The following is a 27063-nucleotide window of genomic DNA, read 5'->3' as shown; positions in this document are numbered from 1 at the left end:
CTATTTTTTGAACTTTGATGTAGACTCATTCTTCTCTCTTGATTAGACTATCTATTAAGATTAATAGGGTTTAATTTTTTTTTAATATTCATTGTGTCAAGTTGGATTTTGGAATCAAGGTTTGGATTTTGGAACGATTTTCTCTAAACATTGCAAAGGTGGAACGAATTTGAGTTTTTTTGAAGGTCAAGGCTGTCAATAACTGTCAACAACTTACAGACCCCAAATTTTTGGTTCGTTTAGAGTCTCCAAATTGATTGAACCGCCCCTGCATCATCCTAGTCACAACTTGGTGTTATAACACCAAAGGTAGAAATAGGCAACACCAAATAACATGGGATAACACATTCTATTTTCTATTTCTTTTTTTATTTTTTTTAATGTTTTTAATTTCTATTATTTTAATTTGTTTTATTTTTTTTATTTACTTCATATATGATGAACCAATAAATCAACTATAGAATGAATTATAGAGTTAATTCAAAGTAAGTATGCAAGATTTGAACACCGATGTAAATATCATCTGTTTGGCTCTATTACGCTTTTTCTAAGTTTACAGAGTACAATCAATATTCTATAAAAACTTCGTTACTAAGACACTAGTAACTTCTCCTATTTACAGGAGAGGAAAGCGTACAAAAAATATACTAAGGACTAAAACATTATGCTTCGAATATTATGCCTTAGTAAAATAAAAATACATAAAGGTTCGAAGACCCTAAATACAAACTTCGACTATTACAACACTTTGACCCTAACAATCTCCCCCTTTGTAATAAAAGTCGAAGTCTTCAGTTTGTAAGTAGAGTGATGGAGTAAAGCAAAACTCTTCGAACTTCAGTGTACCAAGAAATAATCTTCTTCATTTCCTTCTTATCGCCTTCATTATTCTTTTTACAGTGGTTCATACGAACAATTAAGTTCGTATATTGAGATGTTGAATATCTCTCCACTTCGCTGGCTTGAAACAAAAATCTCTTCGCTTTTCCAGCTTTATTTTTCCCAGCAAAAACAATTCCAAATGGCTTTAAACATATTTCTCCATCTGCAAACTTCTTTAACTCAGCCTGAGTCAATGAAGGAGCCATTGGAACTTTAACTTCCATTCCCTTCGCAGTTGCCAGCTCCACATCAGTTAGTGCAAGGCACTCATAATAGTTTTCAATGAAAATTTTGATGTGAGCAACTCCAAGTTTGAATTCTTTAGGATTAGTATTTTTCAAATAGGAGAAAGATTTGTCTTTAAGAAGCAATGCAACTTGTTTAAGATCATACAAGTTCATTAGAGGAAAGTCAGCAATGGTGAATTCGCATGTTTTACCATTTGCCCTGGCCACAATGTATTTTACATTTTGAACAATATTTTCGAAGACCACATCTTTCTTCATGCTAATCACCTTTTTAATCTTGATTAGTGACCAGACCTCCTCAGGTGCTTTACCCAGAACTGCATGAAATCGAATCTTCATGTGGGTTCCTTCATCCTTTTCTTTGAAATTCCCTTCTGCTTGAAATTGAGGCATGATGAACATCATCTCATTAACAGGGAAATCCAACTAGCAAGCATCAGTGTTTGTAACCACATAACTCTGTTTTGGCTTCTTTTCAAATGAGTACATGTGGTTAAAGGCAACCAAGGCTTCGATTGTTTCATAATTGTAATGCTTAGCTGGATCACCTTCATTCATACCCTTTGGATCTCCAGCCCTCTGAGTCATGATGCTTTGAACAAGCCTCATTCTCTCGAGTTCAGCTTCTGCTTCAGCCTTCTTTTCTTCCTTGGATTTTTCAATTAAAACTGATTTGCCTTTGTCTTTCGAAGCATATTTTTCAGTTAAGTCTTTTAGCTTCGAACCACTCTCACCAAACTCCAAAGGTTTACCAATAACAATTCCTTTCGAAATTGTTCGTGTAGTTGGCAATGTTGTAACAATTGTTGAAGTCACTGGTTGAGCAGACACAAACACTGGCTTTGTTGATGGGATGTTCGAAGAAAATACCTTGCCCACAACTTTCGCTTATTCTTCTGTGACTTCCTTTCTCCCCCTTGCACCCCTGTGAAAACAGGAGGGGAAGTTGTTGTGGGAAGAAGACTAGATATGCGAAAGAGAGGAGCAAGTTGCTTGTTTAGAATAGCTTCGAACTGTACAATTTTTTGTGACAAAAATTCAGGAGTGATCAAGGGAGACAAAACTGGTTTTGTGGATATCTCCTACAACTCTTTCAACAGCTTCATCACTCCTTCAAAATTTTCAGTTTCAGACTTAGAGATTTGAGCAATTTGTGGACTCAAACCTTCGTACATTTTGACAAATTTAGTCACTGCATCACATATTATATCGACCTTCTGATGTAAGGACGCATAATCATGTTGAACAGATAAATTTTTTTTGTTCATTTCTTCATGAAGCTCTTGGATTTTTTAATTCACATCCTCTCTCACCTTCTTAACCTCCTGAACAAAAAGAACATGTCTTTCTTTTGCTACGCTTCGTAGATCTTTCATTTCTCCCAGAAAATCAGATCTTTGATTTTTAAGACGAAGTTCATTTGTTTGATCTGAATAGTCAACCTTCTCCATAAGCACTGTCTCCGAAGCCTTCAACATACCTGACACTTTGGCAATTATTCTTGACTCACACATCTTTAACATTGACTCAACCTCCAAACTGGAAATTGATGAACTCCCTCCAAGATCTGCTTGGGATTGAATAATGGAGTTCAACTTTTGACTCAAAATTTTGTATTGTTTCATGGTCATGAGCATGTGATCAGGGAAATCTTCTTCTTCATCTTGAAATTCCAAATCTTCGAATGTTCCTCCAAACCCTTTATGATCTATTTCAGTGGGTGAATTTGGTTTGGGGGTATCAGTTGATTGAGAGGAGAATATGGAAGTGATTGGTTGATTGAGGATGTGTTCAAAGGTTGGAGATATAGTAATTGAAGTAAGAGGAATGGTTGAGCTTAGTGGAACAGAAACGAATGATTCAAAAGGAGTAGAGATAAATGGACCTTGAGCTGCATCCTTCGAAACATTTTCACCCAGCCTGAAGTTCGTACCTCCTCAAAAATTAACTTGGCAATCGAAACTTCAGGGGTGAATATGACAGTGGTCTCTGGAATTGAGCTTGTAAGAATAGAGGTGACTTCTGGAGTTTCTAGTACTCGTTCATCCTCTTCAGTAGACTCACTTCAGGAAACAATCTTCCTAGCCTTCTTCGTCTTCTTCTTCTTTGGTTGGGATAAATGTTTCGCCATATCTTCGGCCACTCGTTTCTTGGATGCGGGAGAAACAGGAACTGAAACCTCACAAAACATTACTCCTTGATGAGAAAGTTAAGGTTTACAAAGCAGTTTCTGAGATGAAGACTTGCGTTTATGCTTGGATTTCATCTTTATTCTTCGAAACATCCATGTTTTCGAAGGAATAACCACATTTTTTTGTGACTCTTCCACTACTGGCGTAATCACTTTCGTTGCTTCGACTGTCACAGCAACATTCTCAGGAGAGGTAGGCTCATCTTTCTTCGACTTCTTAGTCTTCTTTGCTTCGCGTGGTAATAAAATTCCTATAGGAATAGAAGAATCGGAGGTTTTTAAATATGCCTGCAAGACAGGATTCGAAGGATCCAATCTTTTAAGCATTGCATCGGGAATCCGAGCAACACTTGGAAATTCGTCAGCATCATCAACAACCTCCTTTGGAAAATGATAAGACTGAAAAGTAACCTTTTCTTATTCATTAGAGACCAGAATACCTTCCTTGTTGTAGAAATGTTGTAAAATAAGACTCCAGTACCGAGCACACGAAATGCCATGAACAACATTCGTGTGTTCTACCCCTTTCTGGAACTCTTGCCATAGCTGTGTGGAATAATCAGCAGGAAGATCATAATATAGACCAGCCACCATGGCATATATCTCCATTCTTCCTTTATCCAAGCCAACTGTTCTTCCGATTAAACAGCGCAAAAATATTCCAAACAAAAAATTCCATATTTTTGGAAGACCAGACTTCTTAAAGTCACTAATTTTTGACAATGGGGGCTGATATCCCATTTCATTAAACATATGAATGATCTGAGAAAATTGAAATTCAAGAAACGGAGGTGTATTTGTAATATCAAGAATCTAGCAAAACAGTTTCTTGGAAAGCCTAACCTTTTTATCATTGATTAAAAGAAAGGTAATCGAATCAGTGGCTTTATTGTATGTAGTCGTAGATCCTGCTTGGGATAACAGAACAGAAAAAGAGTTGAACATTGCTTTTGATAAAACAGAGTGTTTTAACGCAACAATTAGCATCTTGAATTCCTCCGGACACTGCGAAAGTTCACCATTTACGTAATAATTGGTTGATTGAATCTTCATAACTGGTACTGAGGATGTATCTTCGGTGGAAGCATCAACATGAGAAGTAGTCGCCATTGTTAGGGTTTGAAGAAGATGAAGAACAGAGAATTTTGGGAATTTTGTAGTGTTTGATCGCGAAAACGTAGAATGTACTCTAAACCCCCTTTTATATGTAACGTTGGATGATTTTAATTTGAAGCGGGATGCATTTAATGAGATCCGACGTGGCACCATGAAAATCGGACCAGTTTTGCGGAAAGTTAGCCATGCGTTAAAAAGTGTCTGTCACATCTCCTAGAAAACCGGGTTGAATACCATACGTCACGGTTACACAGCTTGTCACTATCCCCTTTATTGAATGGTAACCGTTAAAACTGTTCGAATGGAGGCAAGGCTCTTTCACTTTTGGGATGAAAAGCGAAGTCATATGCCAGATGTTCGAAATCATCAGCCTGAGTTGGTATTACTCAGAACCTCAAGGATTTCATGTGTGTATTGTGCCAAAGAAAGGTTAGACAAGAAACAATTAAAAAAATTTGGAATGTAGTGATGTCAAAAATTCAATTTGACACGAATGCAGTTAAACCCCGGGCAAAGGTTGCTTCGTTAACCATCAAGAGAGATGATCAACAGCTTGTGTATGTTCTCGTGAAGTACAATCGACTACTTTTTGATAAGCATCAAAGGGCTTCTTTTAGAAGTAATTCTTGGGTTGGTTTAAAATTTCGTTACATGTCAACCTAAACATAAGGTGATAAATTGTAACAAAAATTACTTGTTTGACCAGTGTAGTCAGTGACAAGTTTGCTTTGAAAAATATGATCATGACAAGGATATTCGAATGAAACTCACACTGAAATCATATTCATAAAAAAGTTTGTGTTTTGGATCTTGTTGGGTAACAAACATCTTGGGTTTCGAATGTTTGATCAAGACCACGCATTCGAAATGAATATGATTTGGAGTTTCAAATTTTGGTACGGAAACAAAAGTTTTGTTAATATATGGAACAATGTTCCCCGTCAATTCCTTAAGTTTCAAGATGTTTGGGTTTCACTTTCATCACGGACTCATGATGTCAGATCATTAACACAGAATTTTTATATATCTAGGTCTCGATGAGTTTGATCAGAGACCTCTCGGACATACGTCTTTGTGTGTGATCGTGTAAGAATGTTTTGATGAAAAAGATTGGTGTAAGACACGAAAAGTACCTCTGTTATGTTTTGGACCAAACAGAAAACTCTTAACTCATTGTGAGAAGAGTAAGGTAGCTCAGAGACTAATGTGAATATAAGCCTGATTGGGAAGAATTTTTTGTATAAAAAATTTTATTAAGGCTTTCGTACACACACATTGAGTCATGGAGGCTTTGGTCGACATGCAACAGCATGCTTCTAGGGACAATCTAACTAATTTGAATAATGAAAAAGATAGTGATGTATACGAAAAAAAAAATTTACCTGTCCCCAATACTACCTGCTTTTTCCCTTTGAAATCATCAGCAAAGTCTATAACAAAATTCAAAAAAAATTAAAAATATTTTTGTTGTTTTTGAATTTTTCGAAAATTAAGACAAAACAAAAGAAAATCTTTTTGGATTTTTAATTTTTCGAAAATTTAAAGACAAAACAAAAGAAAATTTTTTTGGATTTTTAATTTTCAAAAATTTAACGACAAAACAAAAGAAAATCTTTTTGTGTTTTTGATTTGTTGCAAACAAACAAATATTTGACATTCTTTGAAAAATAACAAATGTACGAATTCGAAGCGTTCGAAGCGTTGATTATGAACAGTAACCACTGATTCAACGCTAAATATCAGCGACAATCATGCAAATTTGAAGCGGTCGAAGCGTTGACTATGAACAGTAACCGCTGAATGCTAAATGACTTTGTTCATCGCCTCTGATTCATTCCTTTTCACTTAGTATTCGTCTTTTTCGCATGGAATAGAATTTCCATTGATCATTCCAAGACCTTCTATTATTCGCAGTAGAGACTTTTCATCCAAAGCTTTCGTGAAAATATCAGCTAACAGATCAGTTGTTTTCACGAAATGAACTTCAATATTTCCATCCTCCACGTGATCTTTAATGAAATGATAACGAAGAGCTATGTGTTTAGTCTTCGAATGCTGCACAGGATGATGATAAATTCTTATTGCACTTTGAGAATCACAGTATAATGGAATCTTTTTCATATTAATTGCATAATCACGTAATTGACTTTGAATCCATATTATTTGCGAAGTGCATGCAGCAACAACCACATATTCTGCTTCAGCCGTGGAAATCGACACACATGTTTGCTTTTTCGACTGCCAACTGACTAATTTGCCATCAAGTAATTGACATCCACCACTTGTGCTTTTTCGATCAAGATTACAACCACCCAAGTCTGCATCTAAGTATGCTTGAACGAAGAATCCTGTTTTCGAAGGATACCACAATCCTAACAAAATAGTGCCTTTAAGATAACGAAAAATATTCTTCACAGCAGTAAGATGTGGTTCGCGTGGATTAGACTGATACCTAGCACAATTACACACAGAAAACATGATATCAGGTCAACTTGCTGTAAGATAAAGTAACAAACCTATCATGCTCCTATACAACATTATATCAACAACAGGTTTGTCTAACGATGGTGTTAACTTTATGCCTGTTGCCATTGGTATATGAAGCTTTGTGCTATTCGTCAATCCAAACTTTTCAAGCAGATTTTTCGTATATTTTTCCTAATTGATGAAAATACCTTCTCTGTTTTGACGAATATTCAATCCAAGGAAATTATTGATTCTTCCCATCATGCTCATTTCAAACTTGCTTTTCATCAAGTCTTCAAATTCTTTAGATAAAGCAGGGTCAGTCAAGCCAAAAATAATATCATCAACATAAATTTGAACAAGCATAAGATGATTCCCTACTTTCTTTCGAAATAGTGTGGGATCAACAGATCCTTGTTTAAATTTAGATTGTTTCAAAAATAATGTAAGAGTTGCATACCATGCTCGTGGTGCTTGTTTTAGACCATAAACTGCCTTATCTAAAACATAAACATGATTAGGAAATTCTTCGTTAACAAAACCTGGGGGTTGTTCCACATAAACCGTTTCTTCAAGCTCTCCATTAAGAAATGCACATTTCACGTCCATTTGATAAACATCAAAATCTTTGTGAGCTGCATAAGCCAGAAACATTCGAACCGCCTCGAGTCTTGCGACAGGAGCAAAGGTTTCTTCATAATCGATTCCTTCTTGTTGTGAATAGCCTTTTACAACAAGTCTGGCTTTATTTCGAATAATGTTTCCATCTTTGTCAGTTTTATTTTTAAAAATCCATTTTAACCCGACAATCGAAACATTTTCCGGTTTAGGAATTAATCTCGAAACCTTGTTTCCTTCGAATTCAGACAATTCCGATTGCATTGCAACAACCCAATCTGAGTGTTCCATTGCATTCTTAATTGTTTTTGGTTCAATTTTAGAGATGAAAACGTTAAACATACAAAATTCTTGATGAGTATTCAAAACCTCATTCTTTGCACGAATTTGAGCTCTTGTAAACACTCCTTCTTGTGGATTCCCAATCACTTGATCCTTCGGATGGTCTCTAGTCCATTTTTCCATGGGTGGATATGCTGGATCAAATTCCAAAGGAGCATCTTCAAATATTTCATCATATTCTGAGCCTGCATTTGAACATGCATCATCAACATTATGCTCCCCCTCAACAACATGTTCCCCCTCAATTTCAGCATTCAATTGTTCTTGCTCCCCCTCAAAAGAATGCTCTTCATCATTCAAAGTATTCGAATCCAATTGCTCCCTCTCCAAAGGACTATCATTCATAGGTTCGCCTTCTTGAGGAGTCGATGATGATTCATCAGTAAGTTTTGACAATTCTGGAATGTGATTATCAGGAGCATGAACTTCAGCATCAACAGCATGATCTGAGATGCCAAAAATTAAATCATAATCAATATCATCCATTTGTATAGAATCAGTTTCAATTTGTGTTTCTTGTAAAATTGGATAATTTGAAAATTGATGTTCATTTGATTTAACATAATAATCATCGAATGTGAGATTAAACGTTTCTTCCACTTTTAGTGTTCGCTTATTTAACACTCGATGAGCCATTGAATTGTGCGAATATCAAAGAAAAATCCCTTCATCAGCTTTTGCTTGAAATTTCGAAAGATGATCCTTGAGATTCATAATAAAGCACCTACATCCGAAAACATGAAAAAACTTCACATTAGGTTTTCGATTATTCAAAATTTCGTATGGTGTAATATTAAATCTTCGATGAATGAACGATTTGTTTTGAGTAAAACATGCAGTTGAAATAGCTTTAGCCCATAGATATTGAGGTAAATTCGCATATGCCAACATGGTTCTTGCTGCTTCGCATAATGAGCGATTTCTTCGTTCTACAACACCATTTTGTTGTGGTGTGTATGGAGATGAGAAATTATGCGAAATTCCTTTGTCCATTAAAAAGGAATCAAGAATTTTGTTTTTGAATTCAGTTCCATGGTCACTCTTGATTTTTCGAACAGGCTTTTTCAACGTGATTTCCATTTTTTTGATAAAATCAATCATAATTTGTGCAACTTCATATTTGAGCCTGAGAAAATAAACCCACGTGAATCTTGAAAAATCATCAACAATAACTAAAATGTACCGTTTATTGTTGAGAGTTGATACAGTCGAAGGACCACACAAATCGATATGTAATAACTCCAGATGTGCAACAATCTTTGAATCAATTATAATTGGATGACCTTGTTTATGTTGCTTGCCAACTTCACAAGCTGCACATAAAGAATCATTATCAAATTTAAGTACAGGTAAACCTCTTACCAGATCTTGTACGACAAGTTTGTTTATGTTTCGAAAGTTGAGATGTGAAAGTCTTCGATGCCATAACCAGCTCAAATCAGATGTAGCTTTCGAAAGTAGACATACTGTTGGTTTGCCTACAATTGGATTGATGTCCAAAGTAAACATGACACCTTTCCTTTTAGATTTTAGTAATATTTCGTTTGTGTTAACATTCGAAATAACACTTCCTTCTTCGTTGAAAAGAACTTGATTGCCAGTGCCCACAACAAGTTGAGAAACACTTATCAAGTTATGTTGAAGACCTTCAACATATGCAACACGATTCACTGTGAATTGTCCATTTGTGATTTTTCCATATCCTTGGACTTGACATTTTTGATTGTTCCCAAACTTTACTACTCCAGCATTTTTGAGACTTCGAAAATCTCTTAAGTTCTCCTTCTTTCCAGTCATGTGACGAGAGCAACCACTATTGATGTACCATTTGTTATCATATTGCTCGTCACATAAAACCTACAATCAATGAAAGATTTTAGGTACCCAAGGCTTTTTGGGTCCTTGGAAATTAGATTTCAATTTAGAATGAAATGAAGAACTTTTAACCTAATCACAAACTTTAGTTTTGAGATTATCAATTAAGTTCACTTCATCATCTAAAGGAACTGAAACATTAGAATTTGATAGTTTCGAATGTTCATTGACTTCTCCCTTCGCATCTTGAGTTTGTGATTGAACTGTCTTCGCTTTTGAGACAGCTCTCCATGCTTTTACTGAGATATTCGAATCCTTAGATGATGAGCTGCCATTCGAAGAAGTATTGACATACTTTTCGTATGCTTCATTAATTTGCTCTTTTGAATACTTATTCGACTGATATATTTTTCCTTTTCCTTCAAGCCAATGGTCAATGTTTTTCCTTGAAGTTATTCCTTTTTCTCGAGATGTCCTCATTGTTTCTTTCTTTGTGTAATTAGGAAAATTTGGCTTTTGAGGAACAAAATCAACTTTAGGTTTGGCAACATAAGAATCAGCATAGGATGTATTAACTTTTGATTAGAAATCTTGATGTTGAAAAACTTTTTGATTTGGATTAGGTCTTTTTGAAAAATCTCTTGTTTTGTTAGTCTCTGAGACTTTCAAAAACTTTGTTTGCTTATTTACTTCAGACCTTGTTATATTTGATCATTGGGTTTTTAAAAAAGAATCATTTTTAGTTTTAAAAACATTTTTGGTTGATTGTGATTCAGACATCTTTTGTGATTCAATATATTGCCAAAACATTTTCTTTCTTGCTTGTCTTTTTGAAATGTTGTTTTCATTCGAAAATTTGTCAATTTTATCTTTAAATTCCTTTGAGTTAAATTTGACAACTTTTTCTTTTTCCTTTTCAACATTTATCTTTGTCTCTTTTTCAATTTTTGATTTTTCAACCCATTGTTTTTGTGGTTTTTGTCTTTGAAAAATATACGAATTCTTTGTTAAGGTGTTTTCAACGGTGTTTTGATTTGCAAAAAAACCTTCCTCAGTTGTTTTTGAGTTATCTTCCTCAACCATCTTCTTTAACTCTGGTTTAATATTCTTAACATTGCCTTTAGTTACGAAGACTTGATTTGGAAAAATGACATCATCTGTGCACTTGAAATTTGGAAAGACCACCGTGTTTGTTTCAAGATAATGTGAACCTTTTTCTTTCATCACTTCTTCGAAATTTTGTGTATCACCATACACTTGGTCAACTACAATTCTTGGAATTTCTTCTTCTTTTGAAGATACCTTTTCTTTCGAAACTTTCTCAACTTCTTCATCATCACTATCATCAGTTTGACAATCTTTGAGATCCACGAAGTTCATTTCACCAACTTTCGAAGTTGATGGTATATCAGTTTCATACTCAACTATCAAATCCTTAACTTTTTCTTTCCCTTTAGAATTCGAAGCAACATTAACAACAGTTAACTGAGAACAATCAACATCTTCAAGCTCACTAATTTCACTAATAGTATTGTCAGAATCATCTTCAATATCAACAAAATTAGATTGAGAATCAGATGTTGAATTCTCAGTCTTTTTCAAAATGTGAATTTGTTCAGATTTAGTCAAAGTATCATTTACAATGTTAACTAAATCATTCAAATCAAGACATTCATCGACTTTGACAATTCCATATCTATATTTGTCATTTGGAACTTTGTCAAAATCAGCTATCTCTTTTTCACAATCATACGAAATGTTATCTACTTTAGTTCTTTTAAAAGCTAAAAATGGCAGCAATTTCCTATGTTGTTCTTTACTGATTTCACACGAATGATGAAGTTGAGTTAATTTTCCATATAATCTCTTAGCAACATTACAGTAGATATTTCTTTGTGCTAATAACAATTTATTATCTCTTGATAAATTGTCCCTATCTACCATGATATTCGTTATTTGGAGTTCTAGACAATCTATTCTAGATATTTTCAAATCTAACTTCTTCTGGGTCTCTAGCAATTGCATTGACAGCTTCTTAGCCTCATTGCTAGCAGATACCACAATTGAATCGAAATAGGTAACAGTTTCATCAAAAGATACTAATTCAGAATTATAAGCATGTATTGGAATATTAAAAGATTCAAGAATGTTTCGTACCTTTGTTGTCATAGGTGACTTGTCAGCATCCTTTCATACGAAGCATTTTCCACACACTTCGTGTGTTTCCTCCTCTGAATCCTCCTTCGTCTTTGCAAACATGGCTCCATGGGTTGGATTGTGCATTTCTTCATCATCTGATCCAGATGACTAGATTTGATATGTACCATCTTCCTCCTCATCAGTGCCCTCTGCAACTAGAGACAAATTCTTAGCTTTCGTTCGAACCTCCTCTAACTTTTCAGCGTAGTATGCCTCATCTTTCACCTTCATCTTCCTCTCATCTTTCTTTCGAAGCATACAGTCACTTGCAATGTGATTCGCACCATTGCAATAATGATAGTCAATCCCAGTATCTCCCTTCAGCTTCTTCTCACTCTTTCCCTCAATAGCCTTCGAATCTTGCTTCTCTTCCTTCTTCTTCTCTTCTCTCTTCTTCTCTTCCCCAACATTTTTAATCAGAAAGTTCCCTTTTATCTTAGACGACTTTGCCTTAAGATTGAAAGGCTTTTTAAAGAACTTTTTCACACGATTGTTTGAGTAAAACGTAATTGCTTCATCATCAAAGTTCATGATGAACCCTTCATCTTCATCCGAAGCATCTTTCTCAGCATCTTTCTCATAAATCTTTGACATCAAAGCTAGTGGACCTCCCAACATAGCCTTCGATTCTTCAGTTGTTTCATTCACTTCGCCTTCATGAGTTTTAAGCTGGTTGTACAAGTCATTCAATGTAGATGTGTCAAAGCTCTGTTGGTTCTTCACCATCATGCTCACACTCCGCCATTCCTTTCGAAGTCCCATGACAAATATCATATTGAATTCCATTGCTGATCTGGTGATCCCATATCGATTGCATCGATATATCAACTCATTCAGATGATCGTAATATACTTCAATTGATTCACCATCTTTCTGTCTAATGTCCTTCAGCTCAACTAAGCATTGTTTGACAGAATTAACCTTCGGCTTCTCACTTCCCTGAAACTTTTCCTTGAGATTGTTCCAGATTTCATTTGCAGTTTTACAACTCCTCACGTAGTTGTAAAAAACTAGAGGCAAAGTTCCTCTTAGTTCTCTCATACATCTTTTCTCTAACTTTTTCAGACGATAAGCTTGATTTTCAACTTCAGAGTTTCCAGAGGAAGAACCAAGTGGTTGAACATTTGATGGTGGATTGCGATTGCCAGAAATACAATTCCACAGATCTTCATCCAATCCATTAAGATAAACTTGCATACGATCAGCCCACTAATCGTAATACTCAGGGATGAGCATAGGAATTTTGGTGGACGATCCTAGAAGATGAGAAAATGAAGTCATTGAATTCAGATTGAAGGACGCCATTTTTGTACGGAAGAAATACTTGAGATTTTTAGAAGAAACTATGAGAATTTGACAACAAACTATATGACTCAGATCACAATCACTCTTATAACACTCAATTCAATGAATTTAGTGCAGAATCTAATTACAAACTTAGATCTAAAGAATTTTTCACTTCCAAAAAGTGCGGAAACTTTTGAATCAAAAAGTTGATTCAAAAACCTTTTGAACAAAGTGAAAATCAGATTAGAGATGTAATTCCTGCTCTGATACCAATTGATGAACCAATGAATCAAGTATAGAATGAATTATAGAGTTAATTCAAAGTAAGTATGCGAGATTTGAACACCGATGTAAATATGATCTGTTTGGCTCTATTACGCTTTTTCTAAGTTTACAGAGTACAATCAATATTTTGTAAAAACTTTGTTACTAAGACACTAGTAACTTCTCCTATTTATAGGAGAGGAAAGCGTACAAAAAATATACTAATGACTAAAACAATATGCTTCAAATATTATGCCTTAGTAAAATAAAAATACATAAAGGTTCGAAGACCCTAAATACAAACTTCGACTATTACAACACTTTGACCCTAACAATATATTTCTAATTCGTTTTATTTTTTTATTTAAGTCATATATCTATAAAAAAACATATAAATTAATAAAACATAATTTCATTAAATAGTAAATACCATACAAACCAAATAAAACACATTATAGTCATAATAATAAAATTAAAAAAAAAAAAAAAAAAAAAAAAAAAAAACACTGACAAACTATTCTTCGCCCAAGTATTTGCTCTCGATCTTTTCCTTCATTCTCCGTATCACTCCAGCTCGTCCCAATGGTAAATTTTCTTCGTTTGTCGTAAGAATTGCCAAATCCTTCGATATACGATCTTCTTCGGCTTCTTTATGAAGGAAATCCAAATGCTCCCGTTGCAATTAATATCTTTTATTTGCGATTTCCGTGTGGTCGTCGAATTTTTTTTCATTTCGTCGTGCTCTTGGAGCCGACTTTCATTCTCCTGCGCATGTCGTTGCGCGCGTTTGGCTTTGTTGCGTCCCATCAATCGTCGTGGCGGAGAGATTTCCTCGATGTCATCAAACTCGTCCGGGATCTCATCGGTGTCCGCGTTGAGGTCGACGTTCGTGTGTCTGTCGGAAACGTCAACCGAATCCGAACCACAAGACCTCTTTGATTGTTTTTCCGATGATGTTGGCGTTTTCATCCATTTTGGATCTTTCCTCGCTATGTCTCATACTTTTTCATACTCAAATACGTGCCCCATTTGCACGTGATATTCCTCCCTTGCAGCTTTAAACACATCGAAATCATTGGCACCACTTTGACGTTGCGAAGAAAGTTTGTTGTATATGAAATTGAATTTGGTGCACTTCCGGCTAATTTGAGTCCATTTGCCACTAAGCATATCATTATTGCGATATGTGTCACCCTTGTTCAAAATTATGTAGAATTTGACGATTACGACATCCCAAAAAGCAACTCTTTTCATATCGTTCCCCATAGTTGGATGTTTCGAAGTACCGCACCAAGCCACCGCCAACGCATTCTCTTCCTCCGGTGTCCACCATGTTGGAGGTGCTTTCATTTCATCTGTCCCGACAACGACCTCTTTCCCTTTCTTTTTTGGTCTCGCTTTTTTTTTCCGATGCTTTCTGACTACCCCCGGCTTGAACGGGTTCTTGCGCGGGTGTGGGTTGTATAAGTGTTTGTGTAACGACCCAAAAAATTTCTTTAAAAACATTACTAAAATCATATTTATAAAACTGTATCATAAGTCATAACATAATTTCTCGAGTATTAATTCAAAACATAATATCATTATCAGAGTCAAACATTCCCAGGCTAACTGACTATGGTGTGTGCACTGCAATCTCCCCGAGCTCCTCTTTTGAAAACTGGGTACCTGAAACCAAAACTAAAAATCGTAAGCACGAAGCTTAGTGAGCTCCCCCAAACTACCACATACCATACAATAACATATAAAGCACATACTGGGGCCTTGCCCCCTCCATCAGACCGAAGTCCGAAGCTGACTGACTGGGACCTTGTCCCCTCCATCGGACCGAAGTCCAAAGCTAACTGACTGGGACCTTGTCCCCTACATCGGACCGAAGTCCGAAGCTACTGACTGGGACCTTGTCCCCTCCATCGGACCGAAGTCCGAAGCTAACTGACTGGGACCTTGTCCCCTCCATCAGACCGAAGTCCGTAGCTAACTGACTGGGACCTTGTCCCCTCCATCGAACCGAAGTCCGAAGCTAACTGATTGGGACCTTGTCCCCTACATCGGACCGAAGTCCAAAGCTAACTGAACACAACATATCATAACATATCACCTGGCATAAACTCACATATACTGCATACTACATTGGGCCGTAGCCCGGAACACATAACACATAAATCTTGTCTGAGCCACGAAGGCATCAAACATACTAACTACTGCATCAAATCAAAATCCGGAAACTACTACTAGCTAAACGGGCCGGCATTGTGGCCTTAGACCCGTTCCTACTGGAAGGAAACTCACCTGAGTCTGCTGAACTGATGCTGCTAATCCTTCTGACTGCTACTTGACCTCTGACTCCAAACTGCTGCTCCACTAGCTCCTCGATCTACCAACAACCATATCACACTTAGTGCAACTGACCTCCAAGGGTCTACTAGGTCAACTGTAGTCAAGGTCAAAATCTTGGTCAAAGTCAACCTTCCAGGTCAACCCTACTCGCCGAGTCCTCCTAATGACTCGCCGAGTTCATATGCTCAGGGTCTTTCTATTCGCGACTCGACTCGCCGAGTCAGTCCATGACTCGCCGAGTCCAACTATTCCCGAGTCCTAACCTGTCCAACTCGCTGAGTCTCCACCCGACTCACTGATTCGAGTTTCAACTCGAAGGGTTTGGGGTTTCGCGACCTGACTCGCCGAGTCCAAGAATAGACTCGCCGAGTCCAAGACAATCTTCAACCAACTCGTCGAGTTGTTCTTCCAACTCGCCGAGTCCATGCCTAACTTCATCCGACTCGTTGAGCTGTTCATCCCACTCGTCGAGTTCCTCCTCATCTTCAAGCTACTCGCCGAGTCTATTTAGTCCTTAATCCATGCAGTGACTTTTCGAGCCAAACAGGGCTTCCAACTTATAGATCCATACTTCTAAGGCCTATCCCCTACATAAAGTGGCAAACTTTATGTGTAGATTAAGAGATCTAGGCTCAAAACACATTAAACTAGGGTTTATGGCAAACATACATCTTCAACATACCAAGGGCTGATACTTTAGGGGATTCTAGACCAAAACAAACATGGATCTGAGGTAGCAACCTCAGATCTGGACCTTTAACTTGAAATGGTTACATATCATACCAAAATGACCAAAACTCACACATAAGAATAGATCTAGATGCAAAGGGAGTCCAGGCAACAGCTTATTACCTCCAATTGGTCTGAAATGTCTTCTCAATCCCGGATCTACAGTCCCTTCTTGCACCTCCAAGGCCTTTCTTCCTTCTCCAAGCTTCAAAAGCTTCACTAAGGGAAAATCTTGCTCCAAAACGATTATGGCGGCTAGGGTTTAGTGATATGTGCTAGAGACGCAGTAAAGGAACCCTAGGGGAGAGAATGAGACGTTTAAATAAGCTCCAAGTCCCGGATTTAGGGTTTTCCTTGCTCAGACCAGACTCGCCGAGTCACCTTGGCCGACTCGCCGAGTTGGTCGCTTACACCTCAACCCGGATCCCGCTCGGACTCGCCGAGTCCCTCCTTGGACTCGTCGAGTCTCCCCTTAAAATTGGGGTTTTCTTTCTTTTCTTGGCTTTTCAAACTTTGGGTGTTACAGTTTGGCGCATGGGACCGAATGTGTTAAAATGGTTTTGTTGAATGTTTGCATTTTGTTGCATAAATGGTGAGTTAGAGAATTATAGTGGGGATGAGGCGGGATTGAAAAAATTGCCGGAATATGGAATTTGTGATGAGTTTTAGGAGTTTAGAAGGTTCATGTATCCCTCATATCCCACAAAACCTAATGGAGTGGATGTGTTTGTCTTCGGAGGAGGGGTATTCGGGTTTTGATCCATAGTGTTTTTTTTTTTTTTTTGAATGAAATAGAGATAGATATAGAGAAATAGAGATACATATAGAGGAATAGAAGTGTAATAAAATGAAATATATGTATTGATATAGTTAAATTAAATTAAGCAGTAATTTTTTTTCATTTCACTGTCAAACGGTAATATTACCGTTTTTCAACGGAACAAATTGCACATGGTCACATTTTTTGGCGTTACGACTCGTTATCACGGTAACGCCTAATGACGTAACGGTTTTAACGGGCACCTGCCGTTATGGCGCCGTTAAAGGTGCTTGCCATTTAAGATAACGCGGAACGTGCATTGCCCACACCCGACTCTCTTAAAAAAAATATCAAAGCTTATATCAATTCCCTATTGGTCATCTTTGTTATTATATCAATTAACTGAGATAATTAAAACCCAGTTGTAGAAAATGATTACTTTAAGAGGTTGGAGAATTAATAATAGAAAAATCGTTTCGTTTATCATTTATATGGAAACGTATTTATGATTAAAAAAATCGAGTTACACACACCTACTAAATGGTAATGTCATTTTTTTTTATTTATTTATTTATTTTTTTTTGTGGATTATTATAAATAAAGCAAATTTAGTAAACATTTAAAATTACTTAGATATGCATGTAACACTTTAGGTATGTTTGGTGCGACACAACGTTAGCTAATAAGTTAGCTTATTTTTCGAGTTTTTTCAAATTGTGATGTTTGACAAACCAAAAAACATCACATAAGCAAAATTCTAGGATTGGTGAATAGTGACGACAAGGATTTTCTCCCTAGTGTAAGAATAAAATCAATAATTCCATGAGATTAAAAAATATATATTTAACTGTGTAAGAATTGAAAAAGTGTATCACAGTGTATGAAAAAAACAAAATTTACATCATATTCAAAAACAAGAAAACAAATTTAACACTCAAGAAATCGAAATTATATGATCAGTAACATTCTCAAATAAAAGTATTACACAAATTCAAACAAATAGAATTGTATTAAATTGCAAAAAAAAAAAACAAAAAAAAAAACAACAACAACAACGAAATTTGCATCAGATTCAAACAAAAAGGAATGAAACTATCACGATGTCATAAAGAAAAACCTTTGTGGTCAACACATATGATTGGAAGGGGGATAAGCTAGACTTAAGGAATTATCGATTATGGAATTCCATCATGCTAATGGTTTAAAAGTTTTTAACTTTTAAAACAGATTCAATTTTTATAAGGCATTTTATCAAATATGTAATATGCATCTTAAACTCGTTCACCAACCCAAGCATGAAAATTAAAAAAAGTTGAAATGAATTGTTTCATGTAAAATTATATAAGCATCAAGATTACCAAACAACTCATCCTAAAATAAGCATAAACCTATTTGGAATCCAAATAAAAATCAAATATGTTGAAGAAAAAATAAATAGTATGCAATTAAAAAACAATTAAGGAAATGTATTGAGTATTTACCAATTCTTGCGCCATTAACCCCGAATACAAACCATGGTTTGATCTCCTTTAACTTAGGGTTCTTGCTAGTGCAGGATATGCAAAAATTAGAAATGATCGTCACCTGGCCTCCATGGCCTGCTGTTTATCGCAAGAATCCTACAACAAGGCTGCAATGAAAGAAAATGATATTCTCTTGAAGAAGTCATTCCAAAAGCTTTGACGTTCACACATGAATCACCCATCCTTGAGAAGAGAGAGAAACAATGAGATAAATTTGGAATGAGTGATTTGTTACCTAAACTAATGGAAAAAATTAATATATAATTTATTAATTATTTTGTTAATTACCATAATACCTTTATCTAGATTTTCAAAATGATTGGCTGACATTGAGTTACACATTTATACAATACTTGTCCATTTATATGTGATCCTAGCACCCTCTCTCTCTCTCTCTAAATATATATATATATATATATATATATATATATATATATATATATATATATATATATATATATATATATATATATATATATACACACGCACACACACACTCGGTTTTTCAAGGTTGTTTTCTCGTCTTATTTTCAAGAAAATTAATTTTTTTGATTTTATTCGTTTTTATTCATTCTTTTATTTTTTTAATGTTTTTACTACATACTTGAAGATAATAAAGTTTTTGTTTATTTTGTTTTTTGTGCTTTTTCTGTTTTTGTTTTTTTTGTTTTTTTTAAACTAAATATATGTTTGAGTTTTAAATATGTAACAATTATAAAACTTTAAATAAGAAAAATATTAAAGGATTATAATATTTTCCGTTGATACTATTTTTGAGTTATATTATTTTTTGATCATTACATTTTGAATCATAGTGTTTTGGATCATATCATTTTCGAATCATATGATTTCGGATCAGTAATATATTCAATTAAATAAAGTATTTGTTCAAAACACAAATTTTGGATAATTATACATTTAGAATCATTTAATTTTGAATAATAAAATATATACTTAACGATCGTAAAATATTTAAATCAAAATATTTTTAGATCATAACAAATTAAGGATCGTATAATATTGAATGATAACTTTTTTCTGAATTATAAATATCTTGAATCATCTCATTTTGAATATATTATGTTTGATTTTATTTAAAACAAAGCTTACAATCATTTAAAATAAAATTGGCATCAAAACAACCATATTTATAAAATTCTTTTCAAAATTTTTATAATATATGATATATGATAAACCTTCAAAAGGATTTTTTTATTCGAACAACAGAAAATTTCACATCTTATTTTCAAAAAAATTTAAAGTCATTGAAACAAAATGTTTGCATCCTTAACAATATATATATATATATATATATATATATATATATATATATATATATATATATATATATATATATATAAACTCACAAAAATAGTATTACCATGAACTCTATCATTTGCTTTTTTTAATTTGGATAAAAACATGTATGTTATATTTTATAAAAATATTTATTAAAATTAAAATATAAACACCACAAAAACTTATGTTAAAAAATTATTTTTAGAAAGTTACTAGTATATCGAGTAAAAGTATCATTTAAATTTTTAAGGTTTATGGAGAATTTCTTTCTTGGTTTTTATAATAATTAAAATTTTTAAAAAGTTAGTTTTTTTTCAAATTTTCATGATTATGCTCATTTTATAGAAAATTAAATTTTAAAAACTTTGATTTTTATAGTTTTTTTTCCAAAAAAAGAAGTTATAATGCTAGAAAAACGAATTGGGCAGAATAAGTAACTACACATCAAATCAAAATGTGGCAGTGTCGCAAGGGGGTGTGGGGGCCACGTAGAGGATGTGTCTGCGAGTATAAGCTTGTTAATTGTTATTTAATATATTAAACAAATATGAATAGTAAACTAAAAATATCGACTTACTTTATGTATGAAATATATGTCCATATCTTTTACTATATTATTATACAAACTTATTATTTTTAAAAATAGATTTAAGACGTCCAAACTATTAAGCTTATATCATAAATAACAAAAGCCAATTTTTTCTCATTCTTTAATTTCCATTTCATTCAAAAATTCAAAAAAATGCAAAAATAGAAATTGTCCGCTTTCCGCTATAATCAATTTATGCTTTACTGTGCGGTCAAAGAACTGAATCTATCAAAAGTCAAAATTGAAATCTGTTATCTGCTCCTGATCTCGACTAAAAAGAGGTAAAACACCCCGATTACTCTTTCTATCTCTCTTTATATGTGTGTGTGTGTTTCCAAAAACTATTTGATTTTGGATTTCACGAATCGAGAAGTGGCTTATTTTCCCAATGATTGTTCTTTACGATTTGGTTATCTGAAACGGCCTCCGACCTCCTGTTTGTGACTTCTTCATCTGTGTAACAACCACCACATGGTAAAAGTTATCAAAACCACCTCCTACTATTCTTTCTTGCTGTATATCTATTTTTGTTTTTGAAAGATTCCTGTTTTTTGGGTTTTTGAAGAATCATGAAGGCTAAAAAGAGGTTATATTGAGAAATTATGTTTTCAAAGGTCAGATTCTGCTTCAACATTTTCAAAGATTTATGTTTGTTTTGTTTCATTTTGTATTTTAATTTGTCAGTACATGTTAATTTTTGTTTAATCAATGTCCAGGTTTGCATTCTTGACCATGACTCATAATCTGAGGTAAAACCACTTCCATTGGTTAATGTTTTCGATTTTTCATGTTTTTTTTTATTGAAGAATGAAAATGAACGAACCCCAGATTGATGTTCTTGGTGCCTGGAAATGAATGGAACCACAAACTAATTGGAAAGATTAACCTAATTTCCTGTTTTTATACATGTATTTACCTAAATTTTGCAATTGTGTTTACAAAATTTAAATAAAAATGGATTTTTTGGTGATTTCAGTCACTTGGAAGAAGACATAAGGACCTGTAACTAAATATCACTCATTAGGTAAAGCTTAAATCCCTTCTCCCACACCAAGAGCTTGGAAGGTGGGCAAGTGGTATTTTTTGTGTAAATATGGGCTATTTTCTAAGGAATTTGCTCATAGGTGCGATAAAGGAAATAAGGGAAAAATCAATTAAAAAGGCTATTGTGCTGTTTGTTAAGGTATATTTACCATTTTACTTTAAAAAAAAGTCGGTTAGATACTTAAATCTCATATTTCTGAAAGTGAGACAAAAAGATCTCATTTTTGTTCTGACTTTCATATAATAGAGTAAATTACAAATATTTTGAATTAATGATTTTGAACAAATTGGTAAATAAGTTTATCTGCGTCTAAAACAAACAAAAAAAGTGACCCCTTAAAATAGACCTTTGAAGAAACCTATCCTCTTGGCCACATGTAATCAACTATCATGTTTCACATCTTTTGTAAATACACTAAATTTATTTTGGTTCCAACTAGCATTATCTGCTCAAGTTTTGTTGTGGGTGTTGCCCTTCTAGAAAGAAAATCGGTTTTCAAGTACAACTTTGTAAAATATAAACATAATTTTCATTTGTTTATGCCAAAAATATAAAATTGTTGTTTTTATTTGTATTGTGAAAGTATAGTGTTCATTTGTGTTTCAGTAATACAGTTTTAAGAAATAGAAAGACATTATCATTACAACACCAAGTTCAAGTAGTGGCTTCATTTGTGTTGCAGTAATGTAGTTTTGATGTTATAAAGTCAATGTTATATGATGTCTCTTCAACCATTTCTTTGCTCAAAAATAATAAAGAGGGACCTCATTATGATTCTCAACTCTAAAAGGTACGTTACATAATAAAATATATTGCTTTTGAGTTTTGAGAATATCATATAAATTTTCAGATTTCTTGAAAGATTAGTGACTACACATGATGTAAGTCATAAATTTTATAGGGGTTGTTGGAGAGGGCAGGGGCAGGTGAATTTTGTCTAAATCTTTAGGTATATAAATATGTATACTTATGACGTGCTTGTGTTGGTTGAATATGTGTGATACATATATAGGCAGACATATGTGAATATTTTCCATATTAGCAGCAATGGTCCCTGTGTTTATGTATATTTGTTGTGTTTTAGCTAAAAATGATTTTGTGTCTTGCGTGTAATGTATGTTTGCTTAGAAGTTAAAAAAAAAAAAATAGCTTAACATATGTTGATGTTTCTAGAATTTAGCAAGAAATAGTCGTGTACTTTAATATATTTGTTTATTCACAATATCATATTTTCATTATTTCTCAGGGTTGATTACAAAAACGCCAAATATATTTATGTTTCTTGCCATGTAGTAAGTAGTCTTGGAAATTCACCCTAAAACAACCAAAAAGTGTGGTTCTTTTATTTTTCACTTAAAATAGTTAGCAACAAAGGAAGTAAGATGCTATGATAAAACAAATGGTGTGTTAACTTTATACAAGTACCGACGAGTATTAGCTTGCACGACATTAATAAAAGCCCAAGCTTAAACATTTGGCATATGTAGTTGTCGGAAAATGTTCATATTTGATTTAGTTTTATTTACCAAACGTGATTATTATATAATTGTGGATGATTTAAATGAGATTTATTGTTCATAACGTGGATGCTCATAAAGTATTGCATCATTATCACCAATTATACTCTTATTTTAGTTATCGATATAATTTTTTTTTATAAATGATTTGTCAAGAAACAGTTGATAAAAAGGTATGTGTGTGTTCTTATTTGTTTTTTTTTTTTTAAACAGTCTGATAGAAAACATATGTATCTATATAAGTTACAAATCTTCCAAAGGCAAAACAAGATTCGTTAAAAGTTGGATTTCAAATGTATTCCATAAAGGTTTTTGACATAAAAGTGTTTATATTTGTCAAGTTTTGACCTTTTTGTCCCTACGATGATTTTTGTGTGTGTTAATGCCAAATATTTGGGAAGATTTGTTCAAAATTACCCTTCAACCATGTTTAATCTTCTACAACATGTCCCACCAAACAAGAAGCAACTACCACCCTGTTGGCTGGTTACCTGCATGGGCAGTTTTTCTCCGCCATCGGGCCACAACAAACTGTCACCATTTTCGGATCTGCCACAACATACATCTGGAATAGTCTTCCCTCCAACATCGACATACCTCGGTGGTGTGATTGTCGTGTAGATCCAGATCATTCTCAAAACTCTCATAAGAAAACAAAAAACTAGATGAACAAGAGGGGGTTTGAAAAAAGGAGAAGTCGGTGGTGGTAGTCGCCACATGTATGCATAATTTGAATGTTGTGAGGGCATATTGGGAAGATATTGATGTGGAGGTTGCATTTGGGTGTTAAACGGAGCAGCTGAGGTCGCCTGATCTCTTTAGTTTGCCACAAGTCATCAATCACGACTTTATTTTCATACCATGTGATTTCACACTACTCATTGGAAAAAAGATTCGTAAATCATGTGTGCTTACTCATTTATAAACAATTCTAACTCTTTATGTTTTTCTTAGTGATTTCGTATTTGTTACCATAACTCTTATTGATAATTGTTTTGATGTAGTAAACTATTTGTGGAAAAGAACTAATCGTCTTAAGAAACTAATTTCTAAAAAACTATATTCACCCGTCGCTTAGCGTGGGTAAACGGCTAGTATATATATATATATATATATATTGGACAGATAAATAAACAATCCCACACAACATGCAATTGGATAACGAGTTGTTTATTAGTTGTTCATTAAGTCAGATGTGATTGAGCAGAAGCTCTAACTGAGTATGCTTTTGATTGAAACATGTTGTTTGATTTTGCTTATAACTGAATGTGATGAATGATGAAAATGACCATATTACCATATATGCTTGACAAAACGTATGAATGAAGTTGCTTAATAAGTATAAAATATACAAACATACTCAAATTCAAACATATATCAATTAAAATCCCAATAAATTCTTATTTCATCATATTTTTCCCAACATCTAGAATATAATTTCTTGTTTCATACCACCAAATTTTGATTTCACAACAAGATCATACAAGATTTCAACAAGCTTTAGATTTGATGTCATTAACATTAAAGATCTTTATGTCCACGAGTCATTATAGAATAATATTTGTTAATGTTATACGATCCTATATGTAACGTCCCAAAACTCAAAACCATTTTTTTTTGTTTTTATATTAAATAAAACATCAACCTATCGTGTTTATCAAAGCCACAGGGAATTGATAACATATTCATTATCATCTAAAACACATCAGAGTTTATATGAGTGAAAAGTCATGGTGTGTGCGATGCAATCCGGGAGTACCTGAAACATAAACTGAAAATCGTAAGTACAAAGCTTAGTGAGTTCCCCAAAATACCGTATACAATATATATTGTCAGTACAAGGTTGTGTCAGATATATTTCACCCCCGGGTCTATTTCACTCCTGAGTCTATTTCAACTCATGCGTTGGCCCAAAGCCGTACCGGGTCTATTTCAACTCATATGTCAACACAAGGCTATACCAGGTCTATTTCACCCTAAATCCATATAGTAAATAGGAACACATGCATATAACACATAACCAAGGATAATAAAGACTACATACACATGACATATCCTAGTATCCTACAATACAGTGAGCAAACTCAACTCAGTCTGTTGTCAATCAAACAAATGATCGGGCTAATGAATCGGAGAATACCCGCTATAACTAATCAAATAAAATCTCAATTAGTAATTGGGCCATAAACCATAACCTAGAATCTAGTTCATTTTTCCAACACCCAAGGTAAAAAGACTATTTTACTCTTTCCTCACTCGGCCTAATAACCAAGCCCCAAACTTAATGACACTAAAAGCCCAATAGTAGCCCAATTTCTAAAGGACACCCAAAGCCTAAAATGGGCCTAAATCTAAGAAGACCCAAAGCCTAACAATAGCCCAAAGTCAGAACGGCTAGTGACCCAACAAAACCAATACACTAATAGCCCAAATATGGCCCAAACCATTAAAGCCCAAGATTGGGCCTAGTACGCTATACATACCAGAAGTACACCCGAATTATTGGGAGGCTTGCCTGATCGGGGCTCGAACAGGTATGTGTAGCGTACGCTTACGTACGCCCAATGTACGCACCCATTAAGCACTTTTTCCATTAAGAACTTAATGCTTACAACCAGACATCCAAACTTCAGATCTAATCTTTGGGGATGTTTTAATCATAAAGTTACTAGCTTGGATCCTTTTCATGGCTCAAATGAACTCATACCCTAGATTTAGCGTCCTACTTTCACCAATGCATGGTTGATCCTCAACCATCAAGATGCTAACTTTATAGACTAGGGACATTAGAAACATAAAGAGAAGCAACTCCTAACTTCTGGAATGGAAGAATCCAACTGGATCTCATTTATGTGACTAAAAAGTCAATAGAACTCCATAATAACTAGATCTAAGCATAAAATGACCAGGTTGCAAGATTTATACCTCAATGGAGCTGGAAATGATGAGTAGAAATTGAATCTATAAGCTCTCCCTTATCAAAGCTCCTTCTTCAAGTTTCTTCTTCCCAAAGGTTCACCAGCACATACTAAAACACACACAAAGAGGTCAAATCTTCTCTAGATGGGTCGTGGTTTCTAAATAAGGCTTAAAGGGTAATTGAGGCTGGTAAAAGAGAGGATCATAGGTCATAATGTTGCTTAAATAGGGTCCAAACCCAAAATTTAGGGTTTTTCCCCTGATTGCGTATGGCCGACGTATGAGAAGTACGTCTAGAGTATTCCCATTTTTCCAAAAAAAGAAACAATGCCCCTAGGGACCAAATTTGCAAACTTTATACACACTAAGGATCAAAAGTGAAAAGTACCTTGAATTGAGTGTTATAATTCCTATCCATTGAAATTAGACTTTTTCCTTGAAGTATGCTTCCGCAAATAACTCCGGGTAATGCTCCCTCATCTCGTCCTCGGGCTCCCACGTCCATTCAGAACCCTTTTGGTGCTGCCACTACACCTTCACTAAATCCACCATCTTATTTCGTAGAGTCTTCATCCTCCTATCAAGGAACAACACTGGTATCTTTATATAATTTAGGCGGTCATCCACCTGAATATCCTCCAATGAAACCACTGTGGAATCATCAACCAACCACATCTGCAGCGGAGAGACGTTAAAAGTGCTATGAATTTGACTAAGCTCTTCGGCAGATCAAACGATACGCCACCTTGCCTACCCGAGCTAAAACCCTGAAAGGACCAATATACCTGGGGACCAGCTTATCTCGATTCCTAAACTGGATGACACTTATCCAAGGTGACATCATCAGGGGCACCATGTCCCCAATGTGGACCTCCAATTTTGACTGGTGTCTATCCACGTAACTCTTCTATCGG

The 27063-nt window shown here is 34.6% G+C and overlaps 1 protein-coding gene and 2 long non-coding RNA genes across 4 annotated transcripts; 1 reads left to right on the top strand and 2 right to left on the bottom strand.

Annotated features, from left to right (window-relative positions):
- Nucleotides 1–9810: 9810 nt before the first annotated feature.
- On the bottom strand, nt 9811–13074 carry LOC128127996 (uncharacterized). The gene is made up of 4 exons (XM_052766748.1): nt 12003–13074; nt 11349–11777; nt 10725–11222; nt 9811–10253 (listed from the first exon to the last, which is right to left on the bottom strand). The coding sequence occupies exons 1-4, from the start codon at nt 13072–13074 to the stop codon at nt 9811–9813; spliced, it is 2442 nt and encodes an 813-aa protein (XP_052622708.1).
- A 1845-nt stretch (nt 13075–14919) lies between these two features.
- LOC128126393 (uncharacterized) lies at nt 14920–19063 on the bottom strand. Its single transcript, XR_008224290.1, has 2 exons — nt 18739–19063; nt 14920–15096 (listed from the first exon to the last, which is right to left on the bottom strand). It is a non-coding gene; the product is annotated as an uncharacterized LOC128126393 (long non-coding RNA).
- A 1798-nt stretch (nt 19064–20861) lies between these two features.
- Nucleotides 20862–22955, top strand: LOC111901826 (uncharacterized). 2 transcript variants are annotated; one of them, XR_002853614.3, is made up of 4 exons: nt 20881–21142; nt 21234–21282; nt 21385–22503; nt 22615–22955. It is a non-coding gene; the product is annotated as an uncharacterized LOC111901826 (long non-coding RNA). The 2 variants fall into 2 exon arrangements; XR_002853613.3 differs by having other exon boundaries at nt 20862–21142; nt 21385–22955.
- The last annotated feature ends 4108 nt before the right edge of the window (nt 22956–27063 follow it).

This window comes from Lactuca sativa, chromosome 1 (assembly GCF_002870075.4).
Source record: "Lactuca sativa cultivar Salinas chromosome 1, Lsat_Salinas_v11, whole genome shotgun sequence".
Classification (NCBI taxonomy): Eukaryota; Viridiplantae; Streptophyta; class Magnoliopsida; order Asterales; family Asteraceae; genus Lactuca; species Lactuca sativa.
This window is presented reverse-complemented; position numbering and strand designations above follow the sequence as displayed.

Coding starts and splice junctions, on each gene's coding strand:
- LOC128127996 (XM_052766748.1), bottom strand. CDS start 13,074: ATGCAAGTTTATCTTAATGGATTGGATGAAGATCTGTGGAATTGTATT. Junction 11,223..11,348: donor AATTGTCAAAGTCGATGAAT/GTCTTGATTTGA, acceptor TTGATATTGAAG/ATGATTCTGACAATACTATT. Junction 10,254..10,724: donor CTCAAAAACAACTGAGGAAG/GTTTTTTTGCAA, acceptor TCTAATCAAAAG/TTAATACATCCTATGCTGAT.